Here is a 26,113-nt window from a genome sequence, read left to right as displayed (position 1 = left end):
TATATGGAGAGAAAACAGATCTTTGAGGTATTCCAGGGGCCCATTGGAATAACTCAAACTCATTTCTTGGATTAAAAAAAAAAGCATTTTAAAATTCAAACTTTGGGAAGGTTGTCAAACAAACTTAACCAAGAGGTCATAACATAAATTTTTTGTAAACCTGGGTAAAACTAACACATATTTTAGGTAAAACAAACCAGGTAATAACTTTAAAATTGTTAATCAAACTTAAACTGGTTTTAATATTAAATATTTTGTCCAGACCACAGAATCTTGCTTAATTTATATAAATACTTAATTTCTTTAGGCCAATAAATATTTCATCATGGCACACCACATATAATACACAGACGAACACATATCACATAAAGACCATACACATAACTTGAATTAGTAATTTTATAGACAAGTCAAAAGATTTTTTTCATTTGTGTTTGATGACTTTTAAGAAGCCGAGATAAGGGGGGAATATTAAGTCTTTTTACCCATTCAGAAATAACCAGCTTTAGAACAACTCAATTTCAATTCTTGTCTTCAAAAATGCATTTTTGTATTTTATATCTTCTATTACCAACCATACAGGGTTTTTTAACTTAATTTTAACTCTTAACTTTTAGAAAATTTAATTTTTTTAGTAACAACTAAAAGTAAGTGACTAGCATTGTTTAGGTTGGCAAATACATTTTATGATTTCTAGAAATAAAGGCTCTTTTACTGGCAAACACATTCATCCCTTTGAGAGACATACCTAGCAAAGTATAACACATGTATTAACAGTTCCAAGTCTATTTTCTACCTTTATTTTTTTTGTAATAAAAGGCCAAAAGTAGGTGAACTTAAGACTTGTCTAGCAATTAATATTTATTAGCTGAAATAAGTTAACTTGATCTGCTCAGATGGCTAAGTTTTCTTTTTTTCCTTTCAATAAGGATTACCTTTTAGAAATTTGTATTTTAAAAGATGGTACAGATAAGAGTTTGTGGGCTTTGAATTGTTTCTGGACTCATACCTCTGGCCCTGTAAAGACTTTATTTGTAAAACAAGGACTGTGATTTTTAATATCTCAAGGGTTGGGTTGTCACCAAATGTTGACAAACAATTGACAAATCCATTCACCCATTTTTGGAATATTTCTTTTTCCATTTGGGAATATTTTTCTTTCAGACTCGGTAGCAATTATAGAGAGATATAGTTTATAGCCAGTACATAGTTTAGGATCGTGTCTGAGAGCCATAAAGACTTGTGTATATGGGACTGCTGTCCATTTCCCTGGAACCAGCAAAACTGGTCTAGCTGCAATTCTTACAAAGGACTAGGTTGTTCCCTCAGGCCATAAAGGCTTCGTATGGGAATTCAGTCCATTTGCCCTGATGACAGCAGAAAAGATCTAACTGGAGAATCTCTATATATAAAAACCGTTAGACCAGTAGCTGTGACACTCACTGACCACCAGGGGGCAGACACTCAATGCTCAGGCATGGAAACATGGAACAGATTAATGAATCTCAGAGGAAAGGGGGATGGGGGAGGGTGGGAAGAGATTAACCAAAGATCTTATATGCATCCTAGAGGCCCGGTGCATGGATTCGTGCACCAGTGGGGTCCCTCAGCCTGGCCTGCAGGTTTGGACTGAAACCCACAGTCCGATATCCCCCAAGGGGTCTCAGATTTCAAGAGGATGCAGGCCAGGCCGAGGGACTCCACCGGTGCACGAATCTGTGCATCAGGCCTCTAGTGGTGTTATAATTAAGGCTTTCATTCTTCAGCCAGGCCTCCTGGCGCCCCACTTTGTATTGGGACCATGCTGTATTGTTAAAGACTAATCTTGCAGTAGCTGGTTTGGCTCAGTGGGTAGAACGTGGGCCCTTGGACTGCAGGGTCACAGTTTCAATTTCGTGCAAGGGAACGTACCTTGTTGCAGGCTCCATCCCCGGCCCTGGTTGGGATGCATGCAGGAGGCAACCAATCGATATGTCTCTCTCACATCATGTTTCTCTCTGTGTGTGTCTCCCCCTCCCTTCCACTCTCTCTAAAAATCAAGGGGAAAATATCCTCAGGTGAGGATTAAAAAAAGAAGACAATGAAGAAAAGAAGACTGATCTCTTTTTCTTTACAGTTGGGGGGTCAAATTTTGACCAGTTTTTGAGGATGCATTCTAGGGGAGATTCCTGAGCGATGGAAGGTTGGTTTTCCATCTGGAAAAGAATAGCGGAGAATAGGCGTCCCTGATTCTCCCTCCTCCCCTCTCCCCCCTATGGTGGGCTCGAAGGAGAGCATCCCTGCTTCGTGCCTGGGTTTCCAGACTCAGCCAGCATACCCCGTTTACCCGCCCCCAGTCTCATTCGAGAGACCACATCCCTAAACTCACCAATGTGATCTCCTTCCTCTCCGACCCTCGTTGCTGGGGTTTGGGTGCACACCCTAGTCTTGAGCAACTGAGCTTGCCAGGGCAGCTCTAATCTTTCCCATTCCTCAGGGCAGCCCCTGACGTCAGGGATAAGGATCTGACCTTTTTTTGTTCGTTTGTTAATCTTCGCCTGAGGATATTTTTTCCATTGATTTTTTAAATTTTCTTTTAGAGAGAATGGAAGGGAAGGGGAGAGAAAAAGAGAGAGAAACATCAATGTAAGAGAGACACATCCATTGGTTGCCTCCCGTGTACACCCTGACTGGGGCTGGGAATCGAACCTGAGACCCTTCAGTCTGCGGGCTGGTGCCCTAACCACTGACCAACCAGCTAGGCAGGATCTGACCTCTTGTTGTCTTTCATTCATTTCTGACTAGTGGTGCAAAAAGATTTGCCTCCTTCCAGCAAGGGCCTCTCTTCTGTTTCATTCCCATTTCCGTTTTCTGTAGCCCTTCTCAAGGCGACCCCGCTCTCCTCAATAAAAACAGACTTCTCCTGCCGGAGTTTCCCAGCACACCCTACTCCGTCATTCTGTTGCTTTGCCCCCAGAAACCAGTAGGTATATGAATTGGAATCGCTCAGAAGGCCAATACCATATTCTCTAACAGTTAAATCGAATTCCTTTGCAAACCCATCAGGGCCCAGGAGAAAGTCTGGGAAATCTTTAGGCAGGTTCCCTCATTCTTGTTCTAGTTTAAGGAATGTATACAATCTGCTTCCCCTCTCCCTTAAGGCCCACCTTTCCGGTTCTTCTCTCCTGGGCGCCATTACCTGTGCCTCTGCTGAAGCCCCTGCTTTCCAATAAGATATGCTTCCCATTCGTTCAGTGTGAGTTGTAGAGCTGGCTTTCCCTGATTTGTATGCAAACATTAATTCAGGCACCCAAGTGCTACATTTTGACCGTCTTAGGTTGATATCACTTCTAGTTAATTCGCCCCATTTCTGAAAGTACTTGTGAGTAAAGTCTTCCTGTTAATTGGAAGACATATTCCTGGGGGGCTGGGGCTGGGAGTTTCTAGCCTTGGAGGCACGATTTCCCATGTTGATTTTAGTTTTATTTTGAGGTTGTAGGGTCTGCACGAATTCCTAGGGATTTTGTGTAGTGGGTTGACAAGTATACTGCTTGTGGGTTGAGCGCCAAGGGGCTTTTATTTCCCGGATCATCTCAAACCCTCCTATGTGTCTTGCTTTCTCTCCCCAGCTGCCTGCCACAGCCGTGAGGACTCGGAGACCAGGTCACCAACCTTTATGGGCACTCCCCAGACAAGTCAAATAATTCATTGCAGTTGAGTTGCGGTTCCCGATGGGGCTCCTGAACACGGTGAGATACAGCCTCTGACAGCTCTGCAGAGATTCCTATCACCTAGGAATACCCGAGATTCAAGCCGGAGGGAGGCTTGCCCCTCATCTCTGGAGCTGAACAAGTTCATCTCTCATTTACGTGGTAACAGATTTCCTTCCGACCCTCAGAAAGCAATTCCAACTGAAGAGCCAAAGTTAAAAGCCAGCCACCCATTTATCCTGTCCTCAGTTAGCTTGACCCTTATCCGTAGCCTGGGTTCTTCTCAATCCTTACTCTTTAGCTCCACCTTGAGGATTTAAAAAAATAAAAGCTCAAAGAATGTCAGCCTGCATTTCACTCCAGACACAAAGGAAGAAGGAGAAAGGAAAGAAGAGGCGTCCTTCCAGCTGAAAGGCAAGGATCTCTCTCCATTGGAACTAGTAACCGGCCCGGGAAAAGCATGGGAAAGCCCTGAGTGAGTTTACAGTGTTCCTGGGTGCATGGACGTTGCCTTGCAGTCGGCAGGGGGCCTAGTGCAAACTTCCCTGGCCCATGACCAACCCATCCTGCCAGAGGTCTCCTAGTGGCGAGCGCTCTCATGGCTTTTAAACGCTCATCCCGTGCCTGCACAGGGAGGTAATCCACACACCAAGAGAGAAAACGCCATGGCCGGAGGAAAAGAGGCAGGGAGGAAAGAGAACACAGTCAGGTCCTTCAAGCCAAGGGGGCGAGGACGGCTGGCTTACCAGGGATGAAACAATCTGAGTCACAGTAAGAACAGTCCGGGTCGAGGTCCCAAATATGTTACTGGCAAGACGACAAGGCCTCGGTTCTTGTCTTCTTGAAGGAAAGATTTCAATCAAGAGACAAAGGGCAGCGAAGCGAGCAAGAATTTACTGGCCGCAGCAAAAACACACTTAGGACAGAGAAATGGGAAGGGCATAGAAGAAGCAACAGGAGAGCCCAGGCTGGGCTGCTTTGGCTCACTGGGAGGTCAGAGAAAAGGGGGCCTTGGAGACAGGTTCAGGGGGTGAGCCCGGGGTGAGCTACCGCTGCCCGCTGCTCCCCTGGTGGCAAGTCTCCTAGGGTCCCTTGGAGGGAAGAAGAGGCGAGGGAATGGTGCCAGCGTGCTCCCCTGGTGGTGCGTGCACACCGGGTCTCTCTTGCAGGCGGGAATTTAGGGGAGGCCTTAGGGAGAGTCTCAATAGAATATTCACCAGCTTCCCAGGTGAGCTCTTTCAGGGTCAGTGGTCTCTGCTAATTGGTTGGTGGTTGTAAGTCAATGCAGCCATAGGGTCATTTGTCTGGTTTTGCTACTTTTCCAGGCCTGGAGCCGAAATACAACTGAGGCCTAGATGTTATCTTTAGGAAGGTAAAGGTCAGGGGGTCCAAACTGCATGACCAGCGAAATGAAAAGTCAGGGGGTCCAAAGTGCATGACCAGCGATGTGCTAGGGGAGGAAAGGTTACCCTGGGGACGAGGATCTTGTTTTCCCAGTTTGCCCCTTGCTGGGCATCCAGGGCTTTCTGCCCTGGCGAGTTTCTGGACCTGGCCCATTGTCCTTGCTCTGCTCGTGTCTGTCTAACTGCCTATACCAGTTTCCTCTCTGTTTCTGGGTCAGTCTTCTCCGTGACAGTACATCCCACATGCTGCCAAAGTCAGAGGTACCAGTCTGCCCCACAGGCACATGGGCCCTCATAAGCTGGCCCCATGGCCACCCTCTCCAGCCTCGCCTTATACATCACCCTCCTCCCCAAGGCATTCCTGGAAGAAGCCTCATGCAATCCCCTTCAGTTTCCCAAACACACAATCCCCCCCCCACCCCCCCACCCCCACCAAAAAAGGGTGTTGAATGACTAATTGAAGTAGCTAATGCTTACTGAGCTCAGATACCATCTTAAGTTCTATCCTTTGGCATTGCTCTCAGTTTGCACATTAGGAGACCAAGGCTCAAAGGAAAAGAAATGGCTCGCCCACATCCCTCAGCTGGCAAGTAGCAAACTGAGTTGAACCTGATCAGTTTGACTCCCAAGGCCACGTAAGCTTAGCCCAAAGCCTCTCTGACTTCTAGGGGGAGGGGTGGAACCTGGAAGTGGAAGGAGAGGCAGGCTGGAGAGGAAGGGAGGGAGGGAGGGAGGGAGGGAGGGAAAAGGTCTCCCTATTTGGGCCAGGAATGGCATTTTCCTGTCTCTGTATTTCTTTCTATGTCCCAAATTGTTTGGTATGTGGTGGAAGCTCAGAAAAGGGTAAGAAATGTTAAATAGATATTGACTATTTCTATTCCCGATGACAAATATTTTCCAGTGGTTTGAGTTAGAAAGAAATTCCAGCAAGGCCTCAGGTCAACATAAACAGGAGTCTCAGCCCTAACTCGATTTATGACTGCCCAGCTTTGCCCCAGTTTCACAGGTGATCTGGGTAGCCTCCATCTTCCCCCCAGGCATGGCCTTGCCTACACAAGAACCACACAGCTGCCCTGGCTGGTATGGCTCAGTTGGTTGAGTGTCGTTCCGTACACCAAAAGGTGGTATGTTCCATTCCTGGTCAAGGCACACACCCAGATTGTGGATTTGATCCGACTTGGGGCACGTGCAAGAGGCAACCTATAGATGTTTCGCTCTCACATTGATGCTTCTCTCTCTCTCTCTAATCAATAAAAACATATCGTCAGGTGAGGATTAAAAAAGAACAACATAGCTCACAAGTTTTGACAGCTGATGAGTAAAGATCCCAGTAGCCCGAGGGATCTCTTGCAACAGGGTCTGCGCCACGCCCAGCCTCCCAAGGACCTCTCTGCTCCCCGGATCCCACCTTCTCCAGTCCCTCCAGCTCCATCAGGTTGGCCTCCCTGGTGTGTGCAGCCCCCATGCCCGGAACTGACCTCTTTGGCCTGGAGCCCTGGCCCTGCTGGCTCCCGGCCTCCTGCCCCAACATTGGGGACCTCGGGCTGCAGATCCCCACAGACTCTGGGCTCCAGAATCTTAAAGCCGGAAATGGGAGTGAGCCATGAAGACGGGCCTGGAGGCAGCAAGGAGCGACTTCTGCCCAGACCCAGCACGCATGCCCCTGCTCAGCCCCCAGCAGCCTTCACAAACGCAAGAGTCCAGCCAAGTCCCGGAGACTGGGGCTGGCACTCCTGCCACGGGCGCCTGGGCAGTCACCCAGAAACTTCCAGGGGGGCAGATTGGAGTCCCGAATGATCCAGGCCACAGCCTTATGGGCTCTAAGGCCTCTGCTAATCCCGCGGCCTGGAGCAATCGCCCAACCTGGGCCCTGAGCTCAGAAGTTTAAGGATCTAACAAACTGCTAAGGAACTTGACTGAGTAAAATTTATACCTATTCATTTTTTGTTGTCTAATTCCATTGGCTAAGACTTATAGTAAAATATTAAATTCCAGCCGAAACCGGTTTGGCTCAGTGGGTAGAGCGTCGGCCTGCGGACTGAGGGGTCCCGGGTTTGATTCCGGTCAAGGGCATGTACCTGGGTTGCGGGCACATCCCCAGTAGGAGGTGTGCAGGAGGCAGCTGATCGATGTTTCTAACTCTCTATCTCTCTCCCTTCCTCTCTGTAAAAAATCAATAAAATATATTTTTAAAAAAATATTAAATTCCAGGTGGGAAAGCAGGTCTTTGTGTCTTATTTTTCACCTTACTTGATTTATTATTTCAACTTGTATTTATTGAGTGCTTGCTACATGCCAGGCACTTCACTAAGCATGCAATAAAGCAAAACAGGAGGTTATTGTCATATTGAATTGCATTAAATTCTGGAAAATTCACAAAATATCATTATACATTGCATGATTTCAGACATGTTGAAAAACTGTTTTCTGAAGTTATAAAAACCCCTCTTTTTTATTAAATTAGTTTAGTTAAATCATTTGCAATGATTAATTTTACATACGAATTTTTTTATATTTCTCCAAAAATAATACTTCCTAGTGAAATTGCATCAATAATCAGAACTTTGTCTAATCATTAATATGAAAGTCATTTAAAAATAAATAACACAGTAACAATTGAGAAAAGAACAATTTATCTTATTCAGGAATTTCTACCCAGATAAAAAAAATGACCATAGCCCTATCTCCTATGTTAGTGGGGAAATGTGAACAATAGAGCGATTAAATCAAAAGTAAAATAAAATGCCAATATTTTAAACATATATGCAAAACAGAAAACTTCTCTGCTGCACAAAAATAAAATCATTAGTAAAGTCATAGTCGGAGCAACCCATGATTCAATAGAAGGTTAGCAGGAGGCAGTGGTGTACTGGCAAATGTTTTATAACTAACTTTTGAGTGAAAATAATCAACAAACCTTGATTTGTAGTTTGTCAGTTTCCCACTGTGTGAGTACTCCCCCTGTGGCTGGTTTGAGGCTACCACCATGACACTGCTGGCTGTGGAAAGGAGGGGGTGGGGGGAGGGTGACGGGGCGGGGGGGGGGGGGGGGGCTTGTTAAATTGGACTTTATTAAAGTTAAAAACTTCTGCTGTGTGAAAGACACAAGCCACAGACTACCAGGAAGTGTTTGCAAAAGCACATCTTTGGCAAAGGACTTGCATCCAAAATATACAAAGAACTCCCCTCAAACTCAACAGTAAGGAATCAGGCAAAAGATTTGAGCAGACACCTTGCCAAAGAAGGTATACAGATGGTAAAAAAAAAAAAAGTTGAGAAGATGCTCCACACCATATGTCATCAGGGACTTGCAAATGAAAACAACCACTATTTGGGTAGCTAAAATCCCAAACACCAACAACACCAAATGCTGGCGAAGACACAGAGCAACAGGAATTCTCATACCTTGGGAGTGCAAAATGGTGCAGCCATTGGAAGGTGTCCGGCAGTTTCTTACAAAGCTAAGTAGAATCTGACCATCCCACCCAGCAATTGGACTCCTAGGTATTTACTCAACAGAGATGAGAAGTTACACGTGCATGAAAACCTGCCCTTGCATGTTTATAGCAGCTTTATTTATAACCATCCCAAACTGGAGGCAACCAACCTGTCCTTCACTAGGTGAATGGATACACACACTGTGGCACATCCATAGAGTGAGATGTTATTCGGTGACAAAAGACATGAGCTATCGAGCCACAGACAGATACCGAGGAGCCTTAAACGCATAGTCCTACATGAAAGAATCCAATCTGAAAAGTCTACATACTACGTGACTCCAATAATATGACATTCTGGAAAAGGCAAAACCATGGAGACAGTAAACAAATCATTGGTTGGCAGCAGCATGGGGGGAGGGGGGTTGGAGCAGAGGACTAGGTTGCAGCCCAGCAGAATTTTAGGGCAGTGAAACTATTCTGTAAGACACAGTGATGGTGGATACATGACATCAATCATTTGTCAAAACCCATAGACGAAGTGTCCCTCTTAATGTAAACTATGGACTTTAGTTAATAATAATGTATCAATATTAACTCCTTTATTTCGAGAAGTGTACCACACTAATGCAAGATGTTTATAACCGGGGTAACTGTGTGTGTCCTGATTGGGAGGAAAACATATGGGAATTCTGAACTATTCTTCTGTAAATATAAGACTGTTCCAAAAACCCCAAAGCCTATTAATTAAAAACAACAACATTGTTGCAATAAGTGCTTTCACATGATTAGCTATATCCTTGATTATGATGCAAGCTGGGTACCCCGGGACGCTGAGCCCCGCTAGGACACCTTCTTCCCGCACCTCAGAGCCCATTTCCCGTCTGACTGGCTCTCATGCTCTAGGGCAGTGCTTCTCAAATCTTCCTGAGCCTACAAGTCACCCTGGGATCTTGTTAAGACGCAGATTGTAACCCACACATCTGGTTTGAGTCCTCAGATTTTTTTTTTATGTATTTCTAACACATTCCCTGGTGATCCCAGTGCTGCTGGTATGTGGTCCAGACGCATGGTGTAGCAAGAGGTGCAAACAGACACACAAGACCAGATGTCCCAGTCGCCACCTTCTGTGATCTCTTATCTAAATGAGGGAAGAAATCATCTAATTCCATGACAATGCTAATCAATGCTTTTTGTGTTTATTTTTTTAATCCGTCTTTTAAAAATGTATGCTTTCGCTGACCTTTCTTTCTGAATCACGTTCATTTTCTGTTTCCAAAGGCATTGGACCTGTTTGCTCAACTAAATGAGTCAACTGGGATTGGAAATTCATGTGTCTGAATGCAAGTCAGCAAAGGGTTAATAACAGCCCTAGCCACTTTGACTCAGTGGATAGAGCAGCGGTTCTCAACCTGTGGGTCGTGACCCCTTTGGCGGTTGAATGACCCTTTCACAGGGGTCGCCTAAGACCATCCTGCATATCAGATATTTACATGACGATTCATAACAGTAGCAACATTACAGTTATGAAGTAGCAATGAAAATAATTTTATGGTTGGGTCACAGCATGAGGAACTATATTTAAAGGGCCAGAAGGTTGAGAACCACTAGGATAGAGCATCAGCCTGCAGATCCAAGGGCCCCAGGTTTGATTCTGGTCAAAACCATGGACATCGATTGCAGGCTTTACCCCACCCCCGGTCAGGAAGTATATTGGAGGCAACCAATCGATGTGTTTCTCTCACATCGATATTTCTCTCTGTCTTTCCCTCTCCCTTCCACTCCCTCTAAAAAATCAATGGAAAAATATCCTCAGGTAAGAATTTTTTTAAAAAAGGAGGTTAATAACACTCCATGGCATCTAAAAGGGCAACCAAATATTTGTGTTTGCACAAGCCCCTGTGTGGTGGACAGATTGGATACACAAATCCTAAAAGCCACAGACACTAGGCACCTTATAAAACAGCAGTGCCCCGGCTCTTCCCCAAGTGCATTTTATGTCCCTGAGGCTGTGGCGGTCACTGCTGGGGTTGCCCAGACAATGGCTTCTTTGAAGTTAGTAAGGACACCCTTCAGGCTTGAAGGAGAGTTTTAAGCCAAGTGGCAAACACAGTGAGAGGGAAGTGGTTGATTGTACAAGTTCCCAGATAGCCTGGACCTGGTGCAGAGGCTGGGAGGAGGGTGGTGTCCCAGCTCCCCTGTGAATTCTCAGAACCTCAGCTTCCTGGTCTGCAAATCCTATGATTGCGCTCCATCAGCACCAGGGGCCCTTCCCACTCTGCATTCTTTGTTTTTATTCCAGGCACATTCATTCCCAGTCAGGGCCCTGGCCTTCCTTTCCCAGGGCAGGGGTTTCCAGTTTCCAACTGCATCCCCCCTCCCCCATGCTCATCCCTCAATGGTCCATTGAGCAGTGTTGAGATGAGGCGCCAGCTTTCCGCTGCCTGGCATCATGTCTCAAAGCCAAGGGGATGTCCAGTTGGGCCCAGTGGCCTCACCTGGGAAGGCTGGGTACCCCAGGACGCTGAGCCCCGCTAGAACACCTTCTTCCCGCACCTCTGACCCGTCTCCACTGACCTTGGGTGGCCTCAGGGACACGGCCACAGAGGCCTTGGCTCCAACCTGTAGCCAAAGAAGACCGTGCTGCAATGGAGTAGGTGCAGAAAGCCAGCTAAGGAGATGACTGAACAGGAGCCAGCACAGACCAGAGCACCTATTTGTGTGAGCAAATCAAACTGTTGATTTCAACCAAACACAAGCTCATCAAGAAGCCATGAACGGGCTTTTCCCAGGACCTTCTCAGCTGCAGGTCCTGAGATTAGACCACAATTCTGTCCGGTTATGAGTCAAACACATTCCAGACACGCCGCTCACCTATCAGTCAGCTCAGAGCCGCCCAGAGGTGGGGCCTAGAATTCATCTTGTGGCCCTCCTGCCGGGTGTCTGGGACGGGCCCCTGTCCCCACATAGTTACCATTCCTTCACTCATGAATTCACTCAGCACACACGGGTGGAGCCCCTCCCTTCTACAGGCCCTGTGCTGTGTGCTGAGGACAGAGATGGGCAGCAGCTAATCATCTCACCGGGTCAGCTCAGAACCAGTCCCCTGGGCGTTTTCAGCTCAGGAGAGGCAGAGGGGCTGGACTTGATCCTCACAGAGCTTTTCCTCTGCAGAGGGCTTCTGTGCTCACCTTCTGCGTCCTGGCACTCTCCAGGCGGTTTGCACTGAAGGGGCAAGTTTCTTACACCTTCGTGGAGCATGGCCTGGGGTGATAGAGAAGTAGGAGATGCAGGGAGTTTCTGGTCGGATAGAAAGACCATTCCACCTTCTTGAGGGGCTCTCCATCCGCAGGGAGAGACCCTGCTCTGTGCTTGCAGAGCCCCTGGACGTCGGAGAGCCACCTGTGAGGCGGACAGATTGTACATATAAACACCAGTATCCAAAGGCAAGCAGCACCTTATAAACAAGCAGCGAGCTGGCTTATTCCCAAGGGAAGGAAGGGCGGTGGCTTCCCCCTAGGAGAGGCCCTCTGACATAAGATATGTGGAAAGAGGGATCATTTCGGGCCCCACCCACTGCAAGCATGAAGGAGAAGCCCGCATTCATAAGCTGAGATTTATGACAGGAGGCAGCAGGCAGGCCAGGGTGGAGCGAATGTGAGATGACCCTTCTGAGTGCCAATTTTTTTAAGTGGAAAACGGAATGAGGTCCGCTCTCTGGAAAAGATGAAAAGGTGGTTTTATTTGTGTCCCTGGATCAAATCCTAGAGGGAGTCTGAGCAATGGTGAGACGCAGCCAACCCGAAGGGACGTACGGAACCACGGAGCTGCACGGTCCACGAAGGGTCATTCCGTGCGGCCACTGCTGCAATGAAAGACTCGCTTCATTCGGCTCCCAAAGGGCTGTTGGCCTCTTCCTTGAGATCATGCCAACACTAGCCTCTGATTGCCTCTGGGCCTTAAAACCATGCCCCAAATGAGGTTCTTTCTGCATCTATCCTAAACCTGCCACTACTCATTCTCTCTCTTTCTCTGTCAAATCCTGAATTGATTGAAAATAAGGGCTGATCAGTAATATTTCATATTCAATAACACGGCTTCACAGTATCACAGGTTGAGCCAAGAAGGCCAGAAGGCCTGTAGCAATCTGCCCCCTTCTGACCTCTCCACCTGCATTTCATTCTCTGTGCTCCATCCAGCTGGCTCTTCTCTCTTCCTCCTGTTCCCAGCCATGGTACTCACAGCCTCCTCTGTCTAGAATGCCCCCATCCGTCTTCCCCTGGGGCACCACGCAGGGGTGGAAGTCTAGCTCATTTAGAATAAAAATATTTACCAAAGGGCAGTGCCTCCTACAGAATCACTGGGAGCCCTGACAACGCAGGCTGAGTTCCCCAGAGTCACAGAGTCGGTCTGCCAAGGAGCTGCGGCTTCGGCCACAGCAGGAAGCTGCTCCTCATACCATGAAGATATCACCACAGCCGCCATCACCAGAATCACGCCTCCGCCTCAACACCAGGCCAGCAAACGGCTGACTTGCATCTCACCCCTGCTCCCATTCATTCACACAGGAACTCACACCGGAAGTCACAGATCATTGGAATAGGTAAATATTTATTAAAGAAATTAAATTGATAATTAATAGCTTTCCAAAACAGAAACCACCAGGTCCAGATGGTTTCATTGGTGAATTCTACCAAATGTTTAAGGAAAAATTATACCAATCTTTACAAACTCTTCCAGAAATTGAAGCAGAGGGAATTCTCCCTAATTCATGCTACAAGGCTGGCATTCCTCTGATACCAAAATAAATTTTCACAGAGAGATTACATGAACAGAAGTACAAAAGTTCTCAAAAATATTAGCAAATTGCATCTAATAATGTATATCAAGAACTATACCTTACAACCAAGAGGGAATTATTCCAGACATGGCAAGGTGGGTTCAATACTTGAAAATCAATTAATGTCTTCTGTTCCATCAATACATTAAAGGGAAAAAATTGTATGATCATAACAATAGAATCAGAAAAAGCATTTGACAAAATCCAATACTTATTCATGGTGAAAACCTCTCAGCCAACTAGGAATAGAAGGGCATTTCCTCAGCTTGATAAAGAACATCTACCAATAATAATAATAATAATAATAATAACAAATCTAGACACAGACCTTACATGCTTCACAAAAATTAACTCAAAACAAATCATAGACCCCAATGAAAAACAGGAAGCGATAAAACTCCTGAAAGATAACATAGGAGAAAGTCTAGATGAGCTTGAGTTTGGTGATCACTTTGAGTGTGTGGGTGTGTTTCCCAACTTTGAGTGTTGAGAAGGGCAGAAGCAGTGACATCCCAGTAACAATAAGCATCCTATCTCCCAGATCTTTTTTTTTTTTTTTAATCTTTATTGTTCAGATTATTACATTTGTTCCTCTTTTTTCCCCCCATAACTCCCCTCCTTCCAGCTCCCACCCCACCCTCCACCCTCACTCCCCACCCACTGTGTTCATCCATAGGTGCATGATTTTTGTCCAGTCACTTCCCGCATCTCCCACACCCCTTTTCCCCCCAAGAATAGTTAGTCCATTCCCTTTCTATGTCCCTGATTCTATTATAATCACCAGTTCATTCTGTACATCAGGTTATTTATTCACTTGATTCTTAGATTCATTTGTTGATAGATGCATATTTGTTGTTCATAATTTGTATCTTTACCTTTTTCTTCTTCTTCCTCTTCTTAAAGGATACCTTTCAGCATTTCATATAATACTGGTTTGGCGGTGGTGAACTCCTTTAGCTTTTCCTTATCTGTGAAGCTCTTTATCTGACCTTCAATTCTAAATGATAGCTTTGCTGGATAAAGTAATCTTGGTTGTAGGTTCTTGGTATTCAGCACTTTGAATATTTCTTGCCATTCCCTTCTGGCCTGCAAAGTTTCTGTTGAGAAATCAGCTGACAGTCATATGGGTATTCCCTTGTAGGTAATTGAGCCTCTTTCTCTTGCTGCTTTTAAGATTTTCTCTTTGTCTTTTGCTCTTGGCATTTTAATGATGATGTGTCTTGGTGTGGTCCTCTTTGGATTCCTTTTGTTTGGGGTTCTCTGCGCTTCTTGAACCTGTAAGTCCATTTCTTTCTCCAGGTGGGGGAAGTTTTCTGCCATTATTTCTTGAAATAGGTTTTCAATATCTTGCTGTCTCTCATCTTCTGGCACTCCAATAATTCTGATATTAGACCGCTTAAAGCTGTCCCAGAGGCTCCTTACACTATCTTCACACTTTCGGATTCTTTTTTCATTTTGCTTTTCCAATTGGGTGTTTTTTGTCGAATCTTTGGTTTGATTCTTGAGCTCCTCTGGTCTGCTATTGGGTATAATATTCTTTATTTCAGTCCGTGTATGCTTACTTTCTAATTTCTTTATCGTAGCATCGAGGGTCTCATTAGTTTTCATGAGGCTCTGCACAAATTTATGGCAAGCCCTCAAAATTGCGATTCTTAGCTCCATATCCTCCATTTCTGTCATGTTTTTTTGTCTCCGCATCTTTTATGCTTTCTTGGTGCACCCCCTTGTGGTCTCTGTGCGCAGTCTTGTTCTAGCCAAGCCTTAATTGTTGTAGTTAACACTAGAGGGATTTGACCACCAGGCCGACTGGCTGTAGGAATCAGCTGTGCGGAAAACGTCTGTTTTCTGGGGAGGCGCTAATCCAGCCTTTGCCTGAGGCGATCGGCAAATGGCTGTGCGCAGGGCTTGGGCGGGGCGGGCTCAACAGGGCGGGGGAGGGAGCCGCTATGGCCGCTCTCAGTCCGTCCCCAAGGGTTCTGCCTCTCTGTCCCAGCAACCGCTGCAAACCTCGGAGGGGCCGTAGCCAGACAGTCCCGCTTCTCCCGTTTGAGTCTGGGTCCCTAGAGACTCGCCCGGATCTGTAGCCCAGAGTCTGAGACTCACTCCTGATTGAAAACGACAACTGCGCCCTCAGCCGCCAGCCTGCTTTGCGCGCGCACCACCTCACCACCGCACCACCGTACCTTTAAATTTTCCACACTACGCCTCCTCTGAGCGTCGGAATGCTGTTGTTTTTGCTTCTAGTTGAAGAGTGTCTCCTCAGCCAGCCTTCCTGTGGTTCTGGTTGATGTCCGTTCCGACTTTTAGTTGTATTTTTGAAGTGGTTGTTTACCGCGGCAATCTCCGGTGTTTACCTATGCCGCCATCTTCGATCTCTCCCTATCTCCCAGATCTTTGTTTCTAAATACCATTCTCAAAAAGGAAGAAAGGAAGGAAGGAAAGAAGGAAGGAAGGAAGGAAGGGAGGGAGGGAGGGAGGGAGGGAGGGAGGAAGGAAGGAAGGAAGGAAGAAGGAAGGAGAAGGGTGTGGAGAAAAGAAAAGAACCAGGAATCCTAGGAGAAATATATGATTGGAAAATTAAAATACCAGATAGCTTGGAACATTTTGTAATGCCAGAAAGTAAGGAAATGCTAAGAAAAAAAATGATGATGAGGGCATGCCAAAAGGACATAGCTGTCAACATAAAGGTGCTCTCCATGGCCAAGATGGGACAATCTGAGCAAGGAAAACAATAAGGATGGTATTGACTCACACTCCATAGATGAAAATAATGAGCACATACTAATATAAATAATTATTTGAATAAATAAATACAAAGAAAAGGTCTTACCTAAAGTAGAATTTAAATTCTTAACGTTGCAGGCGAGAAATAAAAAAACAATAGTAACAATGGTTGCAGGCAAGAAGATGGATTGATGCTAAAATCAGTGAGCACAAGTATGAGGAGAAATGGAACGTTTGTGTGGTTTCAAAGTAACTCCCCCCAAGATACATACTAATTACAATAGGACAAATAGTAATTTTCCAGTGGGGATCCCTGGCAGACACCACCTTACCAAGCGATCAAGGTGAACATCAGTAGTAATCAGACCTATCGATATCATCGACCATTGATCCATTTCCCTGAGAGAGCACACTGTCACTTCTGTGATAGTGCATACCCTCAATCTGGTCATGAGAAAACACCAGATAAACCCAACTGAGGAACATTCTATAAACACTGGAGCAGTGCTCTTCAAAAAGTTTGAAGGTCACAAAAAGCAAGGAAAGACTAAGGAACAATCACAGATTGGAGATTTGAAAACTGCATGCGATGTAGCATCCTGAATTGGATCGTGGAAAAAAGACATGCGTAGGAAAACTGCTGACATTCCAATAAGGTCTGTAGATGAGTTAATAGTGTCTGCTTGCTGGTTCCTATCATTGTACCATGGCTACATGTGGGGTGTTAACATTCGGGGAAGCTGGGATTCCCGGGGAATACAGGCATGTCCCACTGCAACTTTCCTGTAAGTGTAAGTGTGTTTCAAAATAAGGTGGTTTTTTTAAGAGAGAGAAACAAGTAATTTTTCCTCATACACAAAATAGGAAATAGTAGTAGAAAACAATTCAACCATAATCCTGAGATGAAAAAGAACCATTGCCAAAAGGCTGAGTCTTTTAAGTATAAATAATTAAAAATAAAAAACTTTTCTGAACACTGATGATGCTCAAAGCACTTTCCATCTAAGAAGGTCCACCCTGCGTAAAATTGCAACCCACCTTCACCCACTCCCTCTTGCCACCCCTTCTCCATCTCTATTGCTTCTGTTCATTGCATGATCCCCATCGAACAGGCTAGCTATATAATTTATTTTTCGTGTCTTTTGTTTATTCTTTGTCCCTCTCCACTAAAAAGGCGCACCTTGAATACAGGTGCTTGTTTTGTCCACTGATGTACTCCAAGTGCTTAAATTAGTCCTTGGGTGAAGGAGGCTGTCAAGAGACCAAATCATGGACTTCGAGTTCTTGTGGGGGAAACCCTGAGAAGATGGGACAAGAGCGGCCACGTGGGCTGCCAGCAGAGTCCGTGAGTGCTGCGGCCTGGACACAGTGCCAGGGCCCTCCAGGATCAGGGCTGTCAGGGAGGCAGTTTGCCTATTGTAGACATGACCGTGTTCCAAACACTGCGGTGCTTAACAAAAGACCAAGGTCTACTCTAGTCCCTCCCCTCTGAACCCTGACTTAGGCTAAAGCAAACAGCTCTGAGAGTGAAAATCCCAGGCTGACAGCAATCCCTAGAGGGTGATGGGTTTGCTAGGCCCAAGTCCCACCAGCTGAGTGGCTTAAATGGCAGATGTATTGTTTCATCGTTCTTGAGGCCAGAAGTCTGAGATCAAGGTGCTGGCATGGCTGGTTCCTCTGGGGGGCCAGGCGACAGAAACTGTTCGATTTTCTCCCCTAGCCGCTGGGGTTTCCTGCCACCTTCAGCGTTTCTTGGCTTATAGAAGCATCGTGGACCTCAGCCTACATCTTCACATGGTGTCCTCGCTGCCTGTGTCTGTGCCCAAATTTTCCCTTTTTGTAGGGACACCAGTACTAATGGATTCAGCCTAATAACTTTATCTTAACTAATCACATCTTCAAAGGCCCTGTTTTCAAATAAGGTTACACTCCGAGATACTGGAAGTTAGGACTTCCACACAGGACTTGGCCCCGGGGACTCAGTTCACCCTCACACAGACCTAGCATTGGAACTACATTGCATCTCCGAGGTGAACGCTGCCTCGAAGGCTGTTAGCACAGATGAGCTTATGCTGCAGTCACTACCAGTCTCAGTGACCAGTGACTGAAACCAACACGTCCTTCTCCCTAAGTCCCATGAGGGTCTGTGGCTTCCTCCCGGGTGGGTGTTCTCCAGGCCCTGACTCGGGGATCCAACCTGCTGCCCTGCTTCTGGTCCCACCACAAGGGACAGGGAAAGGCCCCTCGGCACCAATGCTCAGGTGCTCTCACTGGAGCCAGTCCCCTGGGCCTGCGCACCTGGAGGGGCACCTGGGGAAGGGGGCACAGGTGGAGTGTTTAGGAGCTCTGGCCTCTGCCACGCTGGCTGTTTTGGTGCTGGTGTCAGGGAGTGTTTACCGAAGGCCCTGGAAACTCCATTCTTAGCATGTCTGGGAGGGCCGGGGAGAAGGTATTTGCTTTAGGAATTAAAGCTGGAGTCACCCATGTTCCTGACGGGTGAAAAAGAAAGAACAATAGACCTGGGAAGCAGTCATCAGTTCTGTCTCTGGACAAGGTGAATGAGGACTGGGGTAAGATGGAGGCAGCGCTTTAGGGTGAACTCCAGGGCAGGCTCTGGCTTTTTCCAGAAGGGAAGGAGGAGGAGGAGGAGGAGGAGGAGGAGGAGGAGGAGGAGGAGGAGGAGGAGAAAAAGAAAGAGGAGCACAAAGAGAAGGTGGCGGTGCTCACCCAATAGGAAGGGACCATCTGCTTCACTGCACCCCTTTCCCTGCTGGGGCCCCGGGTTGGGTGGAGAGTGGGGGGCAGGAGAAGTCCTCACACCCCCAGCACCTCCCGCAGCAGCTCACATAGATCCTGGCTTTTTGTAGAGGTTGAGTACATACTTCTAGTGAATGAATGATTGATGGAATGAATGAATAACAATAAATGCCCTCCTTTTTCTAAATGCCCCCATTCCTATACCAAATGCCACATTCAGCCAAAAAAAGGAGCAATCCTTGCCCCAGCGATGGGCCTGCAGGCCTGTAGATGAGCCTTAGCCTGCAGCAGTGGATGCCCCTGCCCCCTCCTAACCCTGGTTCCAGGGAGGCGACTGGTGCTCACACCCAGGGCCTGGTTACGAGAATGGACTGAAGTCAGGAATGAGGCCCCTGGAAAGATTACAAAATAATCTACAATTTTGGCATCCACTAACAGCACATACTGTTTTCCATCCTCAGCTCTGTCCTGCAGGCTAATGAGGGGAAAAAAAGGGGATAGCCCAGGGCTATAGGCATGCCAAACTTTGAGTCCACTCACTGGAGGCACTCCCACCCCGTTTGCATACCACCAACTCCCATCCTTCCCTAGGGGGCAGCTATTTAAGGGGAGCTGGAGTTCAGACTTAACAAGACCAGCACTTGGAGCTATTAACAACAGCATTCTCTGAGAGGTAACACCCCAAAATTCATGCCCTGTCAGGAGTATGGGTCCTGCTCAGTGGTTGCCTTTAAGAATGGCTGTGTTGGCATATGTGTCCATGTGTATTTATGCATGTGTCTGTTGCATACATGGACAAATACATGCATGCGCATGATTTGGGGGGGATGTGCACAAGTGTGTTGTATGGGTATGTGAGTGATTGTATGAAAGGAGGTCTGCATTAGTGGGTGAGTTCAGGAGTGGGTATATGCATGCATATGTGTGTGACTATATATGCATTTGCGCATGTGTATATGGGTAAGGGGTTAGAAAGTCTTGCAAAGAGAGGGTGCTGTGCTTTAGTTTTGGAAAAAATATTGGAGATTGGACTTCATAGATGGAATTCCCAAGCCTTGAATACGGTTGGAACAAGTAAGATGTGTCTAATGGGGGGGTGGGGGGTGGGGGAGAGGTGCACAACCTATGACCTTGGAAGTCTGAGTTGGTTGGGACGACCTGGTTGCACCCTCCAGGAACTCTCAGTCTGATGGGGAGCGTGGACATCTCCTGAGCGTACCGTGTGGGGGTCTCCTTGGGTCTGAGGCCTGCATGTGTGTGAAAATAGTCAAACAGAGCTGGGAAGGGTCAGGAGGCCCTGTGTGTGCACGCTCCTTTGTGTGATGAAGGTAGTCATCCTGGATCAAGGAGCATGTCTGTGTGTTGTCTTGAAGGTTCCTTTCTCCAGGGTTGGTGAGTATGAGCCAGAGAGCAGGGGGCCAGGGCAGAAGCTGGGACCACCTGGGAGAGGAGTCTAGGCCAATCCATCTGCGTTTCTCACACAGGGGACAGTCCACATGAAGACCCTTCTATTGTTGGCCTTGACCATGGCCTTTGGTAAGAGCAAACCCTGACCTCTGGCCACAAGGGGCCAGCCCAAGATGAAAGCACCCTTAGCCCCAGCTTTCCTTCCCATTTCCACAGGCCCTCCCTCAGTGGCTGGGAGAGAGGTCCTAGTGGGAGGGGGAGTAGCAGAGAAGGGCAGAGAAGGAGGGCACAGGACCCCAGGCCCCATTCCCAGGAGATGTCCTTCCAGGCCTGCTGCAGACCCACGGGAATTTGCTGGATTTCCGGAAAATGATTCGGTTGGCAACAGGAAAGGATGCTGTGTCCAGTTATGGCTTCTATGGTTGCTACTGTGGCTTGGGCGGCCGAGGATCCCCCAAGGATGCAACGGATCGGTGAGGCCACCTAAGCCCTCCCACCCTCTGTCCACTTGGGCCCCCGCTGCGGTGGGAGCTGCCAGGCAAGGCTGGTGTCACAGAACCCTGGAGGTCCCAGCTGGAGAAGCAGCCAGCATGTTGGAAACTCCGATCTAGACCATTGCAAGGTCATTGGGTCTCTGCCCAGGGTCAAGGGGCAAGACCACGGGGGACCAGGCTCCCTGGAGCTGTGGGGAAGCAGCCCCAATCACATCTTCTCACCGCAGGTGCTGCGCTGCACATGACTGTTGCTACAGACGTCTGGAGAAGCAGAAATGTGGCACCAAGTTTCTGAACTACAACTTTACTTACCGAAAGGGCCAAATCGTCTGTGGTAAGGACGTCCTACAACAGTGATGGCGAACCTTTTGAGCTCGGTGTGTCAGCATTTTGAAAAACCCTAACTTAACTCTGGTGCCCTGTCACATATAGAAATTTTTTGATATTTGCAACCATAGTAAAACAAAGATTTATATTTTTGATATTTATTTTATATATTTAAATGCCATTTAACAAAGAAAAATCAACCAAAAAAATGAGTTCGCCTATCACCTCTGACAGGCCTTGTCATAGGTTCGCCATCACTGTCCTACAATTTCACCCTGTCTCCTTGGTTTCTCTTACTGAGTGCCCACTGTACTGGGCACTGTGCTGAGCACCAGAGACAGAAATACAAAGGGGCGCCCTGGCCCGTTTGCTCAGTGGATAGAGCATCGGCCCTGGGTTCAATTCCAGCAGCACGTACCTCTGTTCCAAGCTCGACCCTCAACCCCCAGTTGGGTGCATGCAGCAGGCAACCAATTGATGTGTCTCTATCACATCAATGTTTCTCTCTGTGTGTGTCTCTCCCCCTCCCTTCCACTCTCCCTAAAAATCATGGGAAAATATCCTCAGGTGATGATTAACAACAACAACAAAAACAAAAAAAAGAGGAAGAAATACAAAGGGACAGTGTCCCTGCCTCAGGGAGCTCATGGGTGAGTGGGAAGTAAAGACAAGGAAAACACTAGATGGGAGACTCCAATAGGCAGGAAGCCAAAGGGCAGGGCCCTGAGCACAGGCTGTGGTCCAGGCAGGCTCCTGACAGCCAAGCTGAGTCTTTAAGGCTGTACAGGCACCAGGGGGGAGGAGGGTGCCTGCACCGCCTTAAAGACTCAGCTTGGATGTCATGGGGAGCCTTTTCCCCACCTTCTGCTCTCCGACCTTGGCCATGGGATGCCAAGACGCCTGGTGCCACTCCAACATCATGGCCTTACCCCATAGAAGAGGCCTTCCTACAAGAGGGCTCAGCAGGGTCAAAGGGCCCAAGGGAACTGGGACAGTTCTGAGAGCTTGAAGGAGAGGGAGTGGTGAGAGATGAAGCTGAAGGAATGGGAGGGGTCAGGCCAAACCCAAGGCCATACTGTATTTAGATTTTGACCTAGAGCAGTGGGGAGCTCTTAAGCAAAGGAGTGGCATGAACAGATTTGCATTTGGGAGGATTCCCCCAGGGTGGGTGGAGACCATGGGACTGGGAGGCGGGGGCAGCAGTGAGAAGACCATTGCCATTGGACATATGACAATGGTAGTCTTGATGGGAGGGCTGAGAGAGTAATCTCAAGTAGAATCAGCGGAGCTTTGTGGTTGCCTGGGTAGAGGGATAGGGAGCTGTTGGGTGGGTATCCGATCCCGTGGATGGAACAGGAGGTGGTCCAGGTGGGCGAAGGGAGGAGTTGTATGTAGACATGTTTAAGAGGCTCCCAGAACACCCAGGGAGGCCCGAAGCAGGCAGCTGGATGTAGGGACAGGCAGCTCCAGGGAGGGGTCTGGACGGGGCATGGGTTAAGGAGTCACAGCAGAGAGCTGAGAGTGGGATACGCTCGCCCATTTGATGTCTAAAGGCCCAGACAGAAGAGAGAGGACGGCCTGTCAGAGAGGGAGAGGAGACTGAGAGAAGGTCAAGGAGTGGACAGCAGCCAATTTAACATGAAGTCTCCAGGATAAGGGCTGACAGGCTCCGAGGATTTAGAGGCAGGAAGACCCCTGAGGACCTCCCTGGGGCTGTTGCCATGGAGTGTGAGGGCAAATCTAGATGGGGGAGGGGGGGCGGGCGGGGGGGAGATTGAGTGGGACAGGAAGCCAAGATATCCTGGGTCACGATTGGCTCTGAAGGGGAAGAGAGAGCTGGGTGGTCAATGGAAGGGTTTGCCCAGTGGCCCCAGACAGCAGACCTGCTGCTGGGATTTTGAGAAAGTATCGCCTCTCCCCCAACACCCTGAGCTCTTTAAGATCAGAAATGGTGTCTCCCTGTCATGACCTCTCCACAGGGCCCTGTATCTTAGCAGGCTTTGGGTCCTAAGGAATGAGATGCCCAACCACAAGAGGCTTGAGTAATGGGGAAGTCTGACTGGCAGAGGGCAGTGCGGGGAGTGGGCGGTAAGGGGGACAGCTTCTCAACCGTGTGGTCAGAGACACAGCCTTTTCCCCACCTTCTGCTCCCCGACCTTGGCCATGGGATGCCATGACGTCTGGTGCCACTCCAACCTCATGGCCTTACGCCATAGAAGAGGCCTTCCCCCTCGGATGTCTCTATTTGGGGGAGGAAATGAATCCTTCCCACAGCCCCCAGGAGACTTCCCCTGTGGCTCATTGGCCAGAACAAGGTCACGTGCTCCCAGAGACCAATCACTGAAAGGAGAAAGGGAGGAGCAAGACTGGTTTACACCAATCACAACCCATTCCCAGGCACTAGGGCAGTGGTTCTCAACCTTGGCTGCACGTTAGCATCACCTGGGAATCTTTTTAAAATCCTGGTTTCTGGGCCTCATCCTCCGGAAATTCTGTTTCTTTGTTATGAGGTGAGGCCACAACATTACTAACAAAGAAACAGAATTTCCGGAGGATGAGGCCCAGAAACCAGGATTTTAAAAAGATTCCCAGGTGATTCTAATGTGCAGCCAAGGTTGAGAACCACTGCCCTAAGGGCTGGGGCTTTGCACCTGGACACACCTGTTAGGAAGGAGAAAGCGTCTCCCAGTGCTTGGGGGCGGGTGTCCCCGTCAGACTGGGCTCTCGCTCCCCGCAGGCAGGAGCTCTGTCCTCCCATCGGAAGGACCCGGAGCCTAGGTGCTGGAGGACAGGAGCTGTGTCCTTCCCACAGGAGCCATCGAATATTCCCAAACCCTCAGCCAGGTTTATTTTCTTGTGATTCCAGGGAAGCAGGATAGCTGTCGCAGGAAGCTGTGTGAATGTGATAAAACAGCGGCCTCCTGTTTTGCGAGAAACCGGAAAACCTACAAGAAACAGTACCAATACTACCCCAACCACAACTGCCGTGGGAGAGACCACCGCTGCTGAGGTCCCGCCTCTGGAAGTCTCACCACCCACGCTGAGCTTCCCTCTCTGGCCCCCACCCCTCCCCGCCCTGACTCGTTCCTGGCAAAGAGGGAAACACCCCTCTCCCATCCCAGAGACAAGCCAGGAGCCCCTCGACCCCCAGAGAGAAGCCTTCCTTCCAGAATGAGAAGCCCCGAGGCAGGTGGCCTGGAGCCTTTCCCCTCTTCCTTGGGTGGAAGAGATGTCCCCGTCCCCACTGCTCTCCAAGTCCCGCTTCCTGCTTAGCCGTGGCGGCTACATTCCCAGGGTCTCCTCTAAATAAAGCAATTAGTTCATTGGCAAACTGTGTACGTGTGTGTGCACGCGCACATGTGTGAGTGTGGTGCGTGTGTGTGCGTGTGTGTGATTGTGTGAGTGTGCGTGTGTGTGTGAGTGTGCGTACGTGTGTGTGCGTATGTGTATGTATGTGAGAGTGTGTGTATGTGAGTGTGTGTGTGATTGTATGTGAGAGTGTGTATGGGTGTGTGTATGAGTGTGTGCATGTGAGTGTGTGTATGTATGTGAGTGTGTGTATGGGTGTGTGTGTGAGTGTGAATGTGTGTGGGAATATGTGTATGGGTGTGTGTGTGTGTGTGTGTGCTGGTATGTGTGCATGTGAGTGTGTGTGTAAGTGGGAATGTGTGTGGGAATGTGTGTATGGGTGTGTGTGTGTGCCCATATGTGTGCATGTGAGTGTGTGTGTGTGTGTGTGTGTGTGTCTGCCTGCCTTGGTGTGAGAACAAACTGGTAAAGGCGATGTAGTGTCAGGGGTTATAAATACAGACTCGAGTCAGACTGGCTTTGTTACATCCACCAGCACCACCTCACTGAGCCCTTCTCCCCTCATCCCATTGGCGATAGCTTTGGGCTTATTGGAGAAGTGAGAGAGGTACCAATACCAGTGAGGCCCAGCTGTGGCTACTCCTTCCCTTGGGCGAGAGCAGGTCCTGCCGGCCTGTTGGGGGAAAACAGAGCCTCGGTCTTGATGTTTGGGGAGCTACGATTCGCATCTCCACGAGCAATATTCTCCTGTGTGTCCGGCCCGGGGGAGGCGGGTGCAGGTGTCGCTGGCCAGCAGCTGGATCTCAGGGCGCTATCCCCTCACCGGGGCCGGCTTCCCGGGCTGCCAGTCCCGCAGGCCCGTGCTCAGAAGGGCATCGAACCTCGTTGCATGCTGTGTTCCAGCCACCTTGAAATTCAGCATAACCTAGGGCCCCGCTTTTTATTCCACACTGAGACCCATAAATGACTGCTGGTTGCTACTTGCCCTCCCGTCACCCAGGTTCCACTGGGATAGTCACACCTGTGCCTGCTACTTGAACAATCACCATCAGGGTGGCTGGGGGTGGGTCCCTGCTTGGGGAACAGGTGGGAGCTGGGCTTTAACCCAGGTGTGACCCAGAGGCGGTGCCTTCTGTCACTCATCTCCCAGAAGGGCTGCCTTTTTCTAATTTGGCATAAAGACGCTTCCTTTGCTGGTGGGAGCCCTGCTCATGTCCATGGCCACCCATGATAAGAGAAATGCACATTAAAACTCCAATGAAATATCATTTGTATGTATCAGAATAGATAAAAACCCAAAAGCATGACAGCCTGCCCTGTCGACAAGGCAGTGGGGGGACAGGCGCTGTGGGAGGGCCAAATGCCCTCGGAGGGCCAATCGACATCTCCATCCACATTATGAATGTGTTCATCCTTTGGCTCGGCGAACCCTCTTCTAGAAATTTGCTCTATGAAGGCACACAGGCACATGCAGAGCAATTCCTGGGGAATTTTTTCATTGCCACATTATTGTGAATTGGATGGGAAATAACCCAAGTATCCGTGTGGAGCGGACTAATGAAATAAGCAATGACGACCTCAAAACGGAATGCGTCTGTTTAGGGAGGGAGGCTTTCTCTGTGGCAGATAGGAAACCGCCATGAGGGCAGCCAGGGAAAGGGATGGGGTGAAGGTCAGTGTCGGGGGCTGAGGGGCTGCATTTATGGAGGAAAGGGTGGAAGTGTGA

General features: G+C 48.3%; 2 protein-coding genes across 3 annotated transcripts in view; one reads left to right on the top strand and one right to left on the bottom strand.

Moving 5' to 3' along the window:
* PLA2G5 (phospholipase A2 group V) overlaps positions 1-11,797 on the bottom strand; it is a 28,171-nt gene extending 16,374 nt beyond the window's left edge. The window contains exon 1 of the mRNA XM_070403160.1: positions 11,721-11,797. The gene's annotated coding sequence lies outside the window, so the exon portion shown is untranslated. The remainder of the gene's footprint in view (positions 1-11,720) is intronic.
* Positions 11,798-19,487: 7,690 nt separating this feature from the next.
* On the top strand, positions 19,488-24,401 carry LOC139001646 (phospholipase A2, membrane associated-like). 2 transcript variants are annotated; one of them, XM_070403158.1, is made up of 6 exons: positions 19,507-19,523; positions 20,224-20,242; positions 20,335-20,386; positions 20,586-20,730; positions 20,979-21,085; positions 23,945-24,401. In XM_070403158.1, exons 3-6 carry the CDS (start codon positions 20,347-20,349, stop codon positions 24,085-24,087), a joined length of 435 nt encoding a protein of 144 aa, XP_070259259.1. In that variant the 5' UTR covers positions 19,507-19,523; positions 20,224-20,242; positions 20,335-20,346; the 3' UTR covers positions 24,088-24,401. The 2 variants fall into 2 exon arrangements, with proteins under 2 accessions (XP_070259258.1, XP_070259259.1); XM_070403157.1 differs by lacking the exon at positions 20,224-20,242 and having other exon boundaries at positions 19,488-19,523.
* The last annotated feature ends 1,712 nt before the right edge of the window (positions 24,402-26,113 follow it).

The sequence above is a fragment of the Myotis yumanensis genome, unplaced genomic scaffold (assembly GCF_028538775.1).
Source record: "Myotis yumanensis isolate MYYU_CA2020_CCGP unplaced genomic scaffold, mMyoYum1.0.hap1 SCAF_2, whole genome shotgun sequence".
Classification (NCBI taxonomy): domain Eukaryota; kingdom Metazoa; phylum Chordata; class Mammalia; order Chiroptera; family Vespertilionidae; genus Myotis; species Myotis yumanensis.
Note: the sequence above shows the minus strand (reverse complement) of the source record. Positions and strands in the feature narration are given on the sequence as shown.